This window comes from Sinohyriopsis cumingii, chromosome 6 (genome assembly GCF_028554795.1).
Source record: "Sinohyriopsis cumingii isolate HCF-2022 chromosome 6, ASM2855479v2, whole genome shotgun sequence".
Lineage (NCBI taxonomy): Eukaryota > Metazoa > Mollusca > Bivalvia > Unionida > Unionidae > Sinohyriopsis > Sinohyriopsis cumingii.
In genome coordinates, this window is record NC_142966.1 from 78,023,843 (window position 1) to 78,036,342 (window position 12,500).

Below are 12,500 nucleotides of genomic sequence, written 5' to 3' on the forward strand. Positions count from 1 at the left end.
ATGTAAAATCTTACGTTGATCATTCTTGAAATCTCGTGTGTTTCTCTTCTCAAATTGACTTGATTTTGGAGTTCTGAGATGTTTTACGGCACTGCAACACTTTAAAGGTTATATAATGTTAAGGCAAGTAAAATGCATTGCCTATGAAGGCGTATGAAAGAAAAGAAAGAATGAAATAAAAGAAATCGATTTAAAGGCTCCTTACAAAATACTTCACAAGCGCCATGTAAAAAAGCTGTGACCGCAAAATCTACCTCAAGCAGATGCACACTGTATTGATGCATGAATTAATTTAAAATGCGCTGTCGAATGTTATGCCATTAAATGTTTGTTTTCATATCGCCCTTACTACATGTTCAAGGCCAGTCATATTGGTCGAAATCTGGATTAGGTGGACAGAGGCTCCGCCAAGGGCGTATAACAACCAGACTAGAGCAACAATGACTCTGAGAACATATAACAAGGCCAAATCGAAACTCCCATTACATGACATTTTATTTAATCAACTTATATACACGATTTCAACATTCATCTCATGCTCTGATACTACTATCCTTATTTCATGTAATTAGTTTGAAATTAATACTTGCATTAATTGTTAAGAAAATGAACGTAGAACGTAGATTTGTACAATGAATGCTTCCCGACGTAAAAATCAATATATTTGTGGATACCAAATCTCCATGTCTAAGTCCGATTAAGTTTGTAATTCCACAAGTCATAAAAATATCAGGTATAACATTAAATAAAAAGACATGAATTTAATGAGATTCTTTCTCTGAAATGTTACAAAACTAGATCTTTTTAAATAATCTTGTACCTGCCTATAATTCGTGTGTTGCATAACTCGCGTATGAATTAAAAACAAAAATACAGTCACGCTTGACAAGATTTACACGGGCTTGTACGGCTCCAACTAACATCCGTTTTACACAAATTTGTATGTGCTCTATATAAGCCCATATATAATCCTATATGTAGCCTGAATTGTCATAATATCGTAGTGAATATGTTCCACGTACTGCATTTAACTGATTAATAATCCCAGTCATACATGGTTTGTTTGCACCTCGTATTAACCAACTTAATTCAAACTCATTGCTTTTATTTTTATGATGTTATTTAGGTCATTTTCTTTGTTATTGCGCCTAAGTTGTAAGTCTTTTCAGGTTTGTCTCGTCAATTATGTAGCTGTGCTCAAAATTTCGACAGTGCCAAAACAAATCACCATGCTCACATCCGGTCTAATTTCCAGGAACGCTTACTAAACTATTCGTGCTCTGCGATATTATTTTGCGTCTGGACGAAAGAAGCGGATGTCAGATACGTGCAATTTGTTTTATAACGTTATGCAATATTTGAGTGTTTTAATACTGTTAGCCATTTAGCTTTAATTTAAATGGACCGTTAACAAGTTTCTGTTTTTCTTTGTATCACATTCTTCACCAGAGGACTTCATTGTCAATAATATTTTAATTTTTGAAGTTCCGAACAAAATACAGAATACACTGCACTAAGATGTTCGACTATAACAGCAAAATATGAAATCAAAGTATTCATGATACTTATTAAACAACAAAAGAGTCGTGGAAGGCAGACATAATGGGGCGCGAGTGATGTAAAATACTGACAAAATATTTTGTACTGTGTAACGTATTAATGATGTAAAAATATCTTGATGATATTAGCTCATTTACCGGTTTCAATTAAATCCTACTCAGAAATACCGTCCATCAAAAGGACACAAGTAAACCAAATCAAATGCAAGATCACATCGTTGCTATATATAGATATCTGTCATAATAAACCTCTTTGGATATCGTGATGATGTCAGAATATTTACAAACTGTAATAAAAATATTATTTAAATCTAAATGTATCCATCAAGTTTAGTTCACATCGCATCAGAAATAGTCCTTAGAGTGGTAACAAGTCTAGAAAATCAGGTGAAAGAAGCATAAGAAACAGTCCTTTAGAGTGGTAACAAGTCCCGAAAATCAGGCGAAAGATAAACTTATTAATATATGTGGAACTCGCTCAGTTTTTAAACTTTGCTAGCAGATATGTTATAGGTTTATATACCAACTTTGCTTGAAGTCGGATCAAAATACGACGCTGAGAGTGAGATCAAGCTCAGCAAACCAGACTCAAGTCTACGTCATTAATATGCATGGATCTGGTTCATTTTCCAATTCGTGTGAGACTTTCAAGATGTAAGCCCGTAGTTAAAGTTTGATCAACACATAAAAATGCGTGGCTCTCACATTTAAGATACAACAATTCCCCAGCCTAACAAAATGCCAAACTATAGATCACTGTTGGGCAAGTAAAAATTCATGTTAGAAGCCAATGTTTTATATTAATTTTTTTAAAAAAAGAGGACTAAGTGGGCCTGATATCGTTCACCGACTTAAATGACATTATCAAACATCTCCGAGATCTTCACGACGCAACACTTACGACTCTATGGTCTTCAACTAACTAACAGAAAAGAACGAAAACTAACAACTGTAATTCAACAAATAATTTATTTCCCAGGAACACAAATAAAAAATTTACAAAGAACTTACAGATTTGTGAATTAAATCTCAACTACGCCGATTACATTCTATCACAAGTCTAAAAGAATATAGTATTCCGAATGAATTCCAGTGGTTTTCCGAATGTGTTCCAATTATGAATGTACTGATGTACAAATAACTGGAATAGTCTTGATGTACTAACATTCTTAATGTATCACAATGATATAATCCAAAATGTCTCTAAATGAATTAATAATGACCCCCAAACAGTGATTTAGTTGGAAAGTATTAATGAATACTTTGTATTTCTAGTGAAAAGTTTAAATAAATAAATACTCTTAAATTAAAACTGAAGACAACTAAAAAAGTGATTTCACTTCAAATGTTAAGACAGGAAAGAACATTTCTTATGTAAACAACTTTAATATAGAAACCTAAGACAAAATGAAAGGACCAGGTTGAGGGTCGAAAGTTTACCTCTATAACATTTCAAGTGGTCAACAAGATCAGATCTTTCACTAAAGGTTTAGTAAAGAACAAGGCAAACATCAGGTCCATCAGGAATTCCCGAGGGAAAACCGATGTTCTGAACTCAAATCCAAGTAAACACGTATACCAACCAAAAATAATAATAATAATCTACAGGACTGTATCCGCTTAATTTTTTTTAGGGGGGAAGGGACTGCGGTTCCAAAATTTCAAAACGGCCGTAACTTTCCTGTAAAGGGCACCAGAGCAGAAGTCTACGTATCAATTTACTCAAAGTGTGAATAATACCAAATAAACAAAAATAAAACAATGGTCATAATTCAAGTGACAAGTGACTGTACTTGTGTGTGTCCGGCTTTTTTGTGGAGGTGGGGGTTGGGCTAGCATGGAGGTTCCGCCCTCCCCCATCCGGCCCTGATCTAAAAACATAATCAAAATATAGACTATAGACAAAAAAATTAGCTTTGTAATATGCTGTTTACCAAAACAAACTCATTAGTCAGGAAGGCCAAAATACATTCCATCAATTATGGACAACGATCAATTGCACAATACAAATTAAATATACATAACATAAAATTGCATACCAAATTGATTAGAAATATGGCGTCTACAGTGTTCACAAGCTAAGCCAATCAAATGCAAGATCACCTCGATAATATTTGTAGCTATCGATCATAATTTAACTCGTTCGTGATCTTGTTTACATAAGCTTACATAGCTGATTGATATAATCAGAGAGATATGGTATCTACTGTGTTCACAACAAGCTCAGACAATCAAATGCAAGATTATCTCATTAATATGCATGGATGCTACTCATAACTGATCATAACCGAGATCTCGATGATAAAAACTTACGTCCAAACCTAGTCAATATCTGATAAGAAATATTTGAGTCTAGAGTCTACACAGGCCCAGCCAATCAAATGCAAGGTTATCTCTCTCATTAATATGAATAAATGTGCACAACCCTAGCCAATCAAATGCAAGTTATCTTATAAATATGCGTAGAGGGTACATAAGCCCAACCAATAAAATGCAAGACTTCTACATTAATATGCGCAGATATCTCTCAAAATGAAACTCCTTATCCTGATTTTTTTTTAAAATACAACCCTAAACTCAAGACTAAGGACAATCTTCGGTCTGATATTGATAATTACTATATGATTCATAATGATATATTGAAATAAATGGGGTGGGGTGGGGTGGGGTTGTTATAACGCCACAGTGGCGATACCACTATTATCGCCATAGTGACGGTAGCACTTCAGGAACTACTTTCTTTCCACATTTAGGAAATATATCTGCCCATATGAAAGTTATTCAAATCTGTATTTCCACATAAATGTCTATTTAATTTGTCTTCTGCTTACGCTCCTTCTCTCTCTCTCTCCTCTCTCATATATATATATATATATATATATATATATATATATATATATATATATATATATATATATATATATATATATATATATATATATATGCGACAATCTTGACAAAATAGCACGACGGAAGCCTCATCCTACCAAAGTTTATCCATTTCGGCAAGCCATACATAAATGACCGTTTCTCTTCCGTTTTGAAGATCGATACTACGTTTTATGCAACTTGATTTTCCGTGGTTGTACTTTAGCCTTTCTTTCTTTTGTTTCTTTTTTCTCCCTGACACCACGGATAAACTTCCGAATGTACGATATGTCTGCTGTTCAGAATATAATAAGTGACATCCATTGATGATATCTTTAGACGAATGGATACGAAAACCACCTCTTGGCTATAAATAGCTACTTCGCAAACCAGAGTCCATATCGTTTAGTACCTCCATTCGGCCTGATTAAAGTCATATCTCCACAGTCCTACGTGTAGATCAGACTGACGCCCATCAAAGTTCATGTTTTAGAGACCTTTTGATTTTCCAGTCCACTTATGTTTAGTATCCTATCGATAAAGCATTGCAAATTTGTGTTAGCGAAAGTTACCGATAGTAATGATATGTTCCGAATGACGAGCATCATTTTCAGAAACCTGAAAGTTGTGATTTGACTGGTGAACCACTAGGTCAACAGAACATGACCTCTTACTGGTGTTTATCATATCTCAACGTAGAAATGATGGAGTACCCTGGTATACGCGATGCTAATGTATAACTAATTAATGCCTAATAACATCAGGGCATGTAAAGGTCAATATAAATTGATTATAAATTGCAAACTGCAACGAATAACACAATTCATGTCGATTACGTTATGTCCGCCGAGAAAAATTCTGTACAAACAAAGCCATTCTTACCGAAAACATATTTTTTGGTTCTTTTTATTTGATCATTGGCTTAAAACTCCACTCGTCCGGTTGGGCAAGAGTCTTGAAAAGTCACTTGTCTTTCCTTACCTGTCACACGTAAATATAAGCAGACAAGTAACGTTTTCGAGTCCAGTGTATACATACTGATTCCAAATATTGGTTACATTAGCCTGAAAAAAGGAAATCTTGTGATGCGAAAGAACCTTTCGAAGACAAGGTCTAGCAAGGATGGTGATGGGGCAATTATTCATTCAGACTTGTGATCAGTGACCTTGTATCTGCTTCTCAATACCGTATGGAATCTTCATTGATGACAAACAAACTTCATTGGGACCCCCGAGTTAATCGTATTGTTGGTGTTTTACGAAGTCAATGGACTGCACTTATGAAGCTTCTTTATAATGAAGATTTTGAAAATGATTTTAAACTATATTACAACAGCTGTTATTTTACACATGAGTGGACCGTTTTATGAAACTACAGTACCAATCACTCTGATAAGATTACTAAACTGCAAAAACATGCTGCCCGAATCATTCTGCGCTATTCTGAAACTATCTTCTGAATGTTTTCGATATTATATTGGCTAACATTTCTGTGAACGGGTTACACTGGAAAAAGGTTGTATGATGTACAAAACGGTAAATGACCTTGAATGTGAATATCTATTGTGTCCCACCAAGCGGATAATACATAACCTTGACCTGCATTCACTTTCCAAACAGTATTCTTTATTTCCACGATGTCACCCTTATTTAGATTTCTTATGTGACTGTATCAGGTCCAAAAATTTGGAATAATATTCTTACTGAGATTACAAATTTAAGTTCTTACTGTAAATTCAAGTCTTTGTAAAATGTGTAGATTTTAACTCACCTTTCACTATATTCAGATCTATATTTCAATTTTAACGTACACATATTTTCCTCTGCCCCTTTTGAAATTAATGACATCGACCTCTTATATTTTTTACACATCGTTTCGGTAAACATTTCAAGTAAGATTACGAGTTATATATATAAATATAATTTGTAAATTAGCTTATATGCTAAATATGTCATCCTCTTAACATAAAGATATTATTATTATTATTATTATTATTATTATTATTATTATTATTATTATTACGGTCATTATGTGAAGAAATTGTGGTGTAACGTTTTCCTCAAAACCGAATATCAATCATACCTGTCTTGCCATTTCTAAATGATTAATATTCTGGTAAGGTGCTAAATTGTACATTACTCCAAATTAATATTCTGGTAAGATGGTATATTGTACAGTACTCCAAATGTATATTGTGGTAAGAGGGTATAATGCGTAGTACTTCAAATTAATATTCTAGTAGGTGGTTATAATGTTCAGTATTCCAAATGTATATTGTAGTAGGAGGGTATGTTGACAGTACTTCAAATTAATATTCTAGTAAGAGGGTATATATTTTTTACATATGTACTGCACTTTCTTGATCGAAGTGAAATCACTTCTTCTGTGTGTCAAAAGCTAATTAAAAACAAGTCAGCAGTCTTTCTGTTATAATTAAAAATTTGGTATCATTTTATTATTTTATATCACTCATATCGACATACAATTCTAATTTACATGGCTTCTACGGATTATTTCCAGAATTTTCTGGCAAGAAAATAACTAAGCATCTTTTAGAATTTAGGCACTAGTAAATTGTTCTCTGTTTAACTTAAGTTAAGAAAAACAAAACCTATATATTGCAAATGTTTGAGCCATTCAGCCATAATACTTACAACCTAAACTCTTGGTTTTTATTTAATGCAATCTTTCCATTTGTCATTATCAGTATCTGGATCTGCAACAAGTTCCTGTTCTTACTGTTATTATTGTTGATATTATTGTGTTGGTTTTTTTTGTATTATTATTATTATTATTATTATTATTAGTATTAGTAGTAGTAGTAGTAGTAGTAATAGTAGTAGCAGGAGTAGTAATATTAGTAGTAGTTAGTAATAGTAATATCAATAGTGGTAGTAGTAGCAGTAGTAGTTGTAGTAGTAGTAGTAGTGGTGTCACCATTAAAATTTTAGAATGAAAATAAAAGCATTCTGCAACAGATTACTGTGTCTAGAACTAAGATGTCTTACCAAAGAGCGAGAAAAATAGCGTGGATTCATTACGGTTTGCATGACTTTCATACATTGTTTCCTTGCCATCAAAGCGTGTAGGAATAATTCACGTCTTTCGTTTGATAAAGTGTAGCTGTTAGGTGTCATAAATCTTGAGTTTATATGTATTATTTTATGTGGCGTCTAGTTTCCTCTAACAAGTTTGACGATGTAACCTGATAATTTGATAGAAAAAGTATAGATTTTCTTTACAGGTAATAGCTGTGATATTTCTCCATCCGTGTTACCTTTCCAGGTGTTTTCTGTCTTTGTTAAATTGCACAGATACTTCTCAAGAATGAAAGGTCTCAACACTTTTGAAAAATTATTCAATTAAGCATTCTGACAACAAAACAAAACAAAAAAATTTTAAAAAATTGTATATTCAAACTTTTTTTCTATATAGACAGGTTTCCTCCTGTAGAGGCTATTTGCTAGTATCGATTGAATAACATATTTCATCAAGAAGTTTTTTCGTGAGTTTTTCGCCCACGAGGTGAACTATATCTGTTATTAACTGGGAACAGGCAAAGAAATCCAGATAAGTATTCAAGAAGTCCGGACAGTACAAAATAAATCTGGACATGTATTATCTATGATGGGCATTTTGTCTGTATCAGTACTGAACGCGAGAGAGAGAGAGAGAGAGGGAGAGAGAGAGATTTAAAGGCTTTCTAAAATTATCATTGGAAGCAGTTTGATTTTTGATTTTTTTTTTTTTTTTTTTTTTTTGGTGCTTTATTGCATAGCAACACTATTGTAGGTCATTTGGTGCCGAAGCAATAGGAGTAAAGTGCCTTGCACAACGACACACCACGGTTGCTGACCTTGGCTGGTCCAAAGGTCATGAGTCCGGCACACAACACACTTAGCCACCGCGGCTCCTTATTGGAAGTAGCAAATCCGTACTAAAATATTCTAAATGTTTGATAAAAAATAAATAATAAATCTGAAAATACCCATTTCAAGGGAAAGCAATGGTATGTAAGAACTTTTCTTTTTTAAATAAAATTTTAACATCTCAAAGGTAATCGAAATTCCTGTCCAATAAGCCAAGTATCACATATCTCGGCATATTTCACATACTGACATGTTTAGGGGAAAGGCTTTTCGGTGTTAGTATTCATCAAGAGCCTGTCCGTATATCAAACCTATTTCAATATGCCCCTCCCACCGTCTGTGACGTATAATCCGACGTAATCTTCACAAAAACCATTATTTTCGTTTTCTTAAATTCTTGTATGGCCTGTTGCCAGTGTCTGTATTCCCTGATACAAAGATTCGAATTACACGAAGATGGTCATGCATATACATGAAAAAGTTCCCTACACTCGTACTCTTACTTACCTGATGAACAAAAACATCTTGTGTTCCATCATCTGGTGTAATGAAACCCCATCCTTTCGCTACATTAAACCACTTACATCTTCCTCTCCGTCGTCCGCCACCTGGAAATAAATTACACTTCAGTAAATCTGGAGAACAAATATTTTTGCATTTACTGGGTAGCTGTGTTTATACTTTTCTTTTCAATGGAAAATTAATAATTTCAAGTGACCTGAAATTCAAAATTGCATAATGCAACTAGTACAATGTGATGACTGGAATAAAGATAACTTACTAGTCAAGGAAAGACTGGAATCTTTATTCACACAAATGAGAACATTTTTTTTAACGTCAACGATACACTTTATTCTCACCGGAATATACTTCATTGAAGTTCTCGAAATTGTACAGGTAAAGAAAATAGATATTTTAAAACGCATTCATACACAGATTTAAAGTTTATCAGAATACAGTTAAATCATCACTACTGTATGTCATGAACTATTTAAACAACAATATGGAAAAGTATTTATGAATGATGTCATCCTTGGCAATACAAATAAATAAATTAAAAAAGATCACACAATACACAAAGCACCATCACCACCGAGTACAAGAAAAGTAAGAATTTCTGCAAAATATGAATATTGCTACCTTTGATAATCCACATAATCTGTTGTGAACTGCCATTGTAGAGTTGCCCATTGAACATGGCGGACAGTACTTACCGTACTTGATTCAGATGATGCCAAATCTAGCGATAGATCAATATTTCTTCGCAGGTAGTTCAAATTTATGACAGGTTGACATACATTTTCATAATTACTGCACAAACTATAACAGTGTTATACTGATATACACTAATTTTAAATGCCACTTCCTTGCAGTAACAAAACGAGCGAAAAACAAATGTTTTTTGCACGAATTCCTGTTAAGGTATCATTCAATCTGATTAAAATCCAATCTTCAATGTTATACATGAAGATCTGACGGCGATCCTTTTGGGGTCATGTTCTTGCAACCTATGTCATTATCATAATCTCTAATTCTGTCAGCCAATCATATGAAGACTTGTATTTTCGCGTTTGGAGACTGAGCAGTGTGGACGAAGAGCTTGAATATGTACCGAATGATTCACTTTCAGATTTATAAAAGATGCATTTCCATTGGCTAATTCAAAGGTCACCAGAACATGACTGGTAAGCAGTCGTCATCAGGACAGCGGAGATATGATTTTAATCAGATTGGGTATCATTGAACTTAAATTGTAACATAAGGGGATACTGCAAAGACGACGCAAAAATCTCTTCTTCCACATTAGTAATTGGGCTTCAAACTAAGTCTTACAGAGGAGAACAACATAAAATTAAAAATAAACAAAAATAAAAAATAACCCATGATCAACAGTTAAACTTAATTTGCATCAGTAAGTTGGAACTCAAAACTAATTGTCCAAAACGAAGGCATTATTTCGTTTAACAGACTTCATTCTGAATTTGATGATGTAATGTTGGTTGCTCAGTTGCATCATATATTCCTTTACATTATACTATTATGATCGTTCTGCATATGGTCATCCCATTTTGCAAACTGGATGTATGTACCCAAAGTTTTCAATCCCATAATATCCATGAAATTACTTCCGCCAATGCCACTCGGTTTTACTTTATTTTGGTTGAAACATCAAATCACGTATTACTAGCTTTTTTTAAATAACTTACCACTACACAAAGGGGTTCATAAACATCTAAAATACGAAAAACGTGATTGATGGTGAATATGAGACTTATGCATTGCATGTCACTACCGATACATTTAATAAACGTTTACATATTTACGGTCATTCCTGTAAATTTTCCTTCTCCAAATTTCTAAAATTTCTAATTTCTCTTTTCATGTACCATTCTTTTCTATTCTTTTTTCATTGTTACTCTGTTCATGTAATATATATATATATATATATATATATATATATATATATATATATATATATATATATATATATATATATATATATATATATATATATATATATATATATATATATATATATATATATATATATATATACATACAAGCGCACAAACATTAACAAAGCCAAGTTCATCTACTTTCATAAAAACTCTGTATACAAAAATGTATTAAACCAAAAAAATGCTTTTCTCTCGTTATTCGGCCTCGCCACGACATAAAATTTTACAATTCTTGTCATAGTTACTGAGTTAAGACATTTGTTGCGCGCTCATTGAAGCATGAATATAGAATGCATACGACATTCGGAATTTCTTAATACGAGAAACAATACATATCAATTACATAGAATAAATAATACATAATGTTGCTGCGTGCCAGAAGCAGCGAATAACTATTAACATATAAAACGTCAGTGTACTTTTCATCAATTATACAGAACTTGTCACTTTTTCCTAATCGCATTTCTATAAATGTTAAAAGTAAATTTAAGATGATAGCGGCAAATTAATACCCACGGAAACGAATCATCACTTTTTTCCCACTTGCATTTCAATAAACGTTAAAAATAAAATTAAGATGATAGCTGCAAACTAATACCCAATGACACGATTCGTAATTATTTAGGGCCACTGGACATACAAACCTAGCTTACCTTAAAATAGTAATTTCCCCAAACTATGCAGAAAACACTAGAAAGGTCATAGACAGTTCACCTAATCAGACCCTACAATGTTCGTTGATGAATCTTTCTTTGGATTTTTAACAAATCTTGGCTCACAAACAATTAAATATTGGCATTGCCATTTTTAATAAATTCTGTACTTAAAGTATCCGCTAGCCGCAAATCTTGATATGAGCTTCACATATATGGAACTAGCTTCAAGCAATTGAACCCCATGCAGTGCAATGAAACACCTTGCAATGGACATCCCAAGCGGTACATGATCTTAGCGAACAGAGCTAAAACCACTTGCTTAGCGGGTAACAATGAAAAAGTCCTCAAAAATGTAGCATCAGTCAGTGTAGGAGTGGTTGAGAGGCATGTCACAGAAACCGGTTTTTATAGTGGCTTTGCCTGTGTGACTCTAAAAAAAAAAGAGCTTACAAATGGGTCTGAGTTTTTACCCTCGCATAAAGGTGAAAATAAGTGACGTCTTTTATCAAGGGCGGTAAGCATGCTTCCATAAATAAATACAAATCTGTATTAAGTGATAGTCTGTAACTGTTCCTCATACTCATGCAGAAAGAAAAACATGCAAGGGTCACCATTTGGGGTTTCTAGCGAAAGGAAGTCATTCCAATGTTTACTTCTTGTACAAGAACCCTGGCTGGAATGAACAAGCTGGAGTTCCGTGCGATTCAATTTCTTAAAGACATGTCACACTTATCTTTATTATATGTTAGTAATTAAGCGGCAAATTTGCATTGTCGAACAAAACATCCTGACATTTTTAAAACTAAATCCCATCTTTTATATCTGTAACTTTATATAATTTTACTAGCAGTTTTATTCGGCGCACTGTTTGACATGACATTAATAGTACATGGATGTGACAATTCGCTAATATTACATGAATATAGCATGTCGCTAATATTAAACGAATATAGAATGTCACTAATATTACATGCCTGTAACATGTCACTAATATTACATGAATGTAACATGTCACTAATTTTGCATGAATGTAACATGTCACTAGCATTAAATGAAAGTGACATGTCACTAATATTAAATGAATGTAGC

General features: G+C 33.2%; 1 protein-coding gene across 1 annotated transcript in view; it reads right to left on the reverse strand.

The window, feature by feature from the left end:
- The window catches only part of LOC149797272 (protein lin-28 homolog), a 61,510-nt gene that overhangs the window by 33,508 nt on the left and 15,502 nt on the right, over nt 1-12,500 (reverse strand). The window contains exon 2 of the mRNA XM_089961983.1: nt 8,804-8,904. Within this exon, the coding sequence (XP_089818109.1) occupies nt 8,804-8,904 (101 nt within the window). The remainder of the gene's footprint in view (nt 1-8,803; nt 8,905-12,500) is intronic.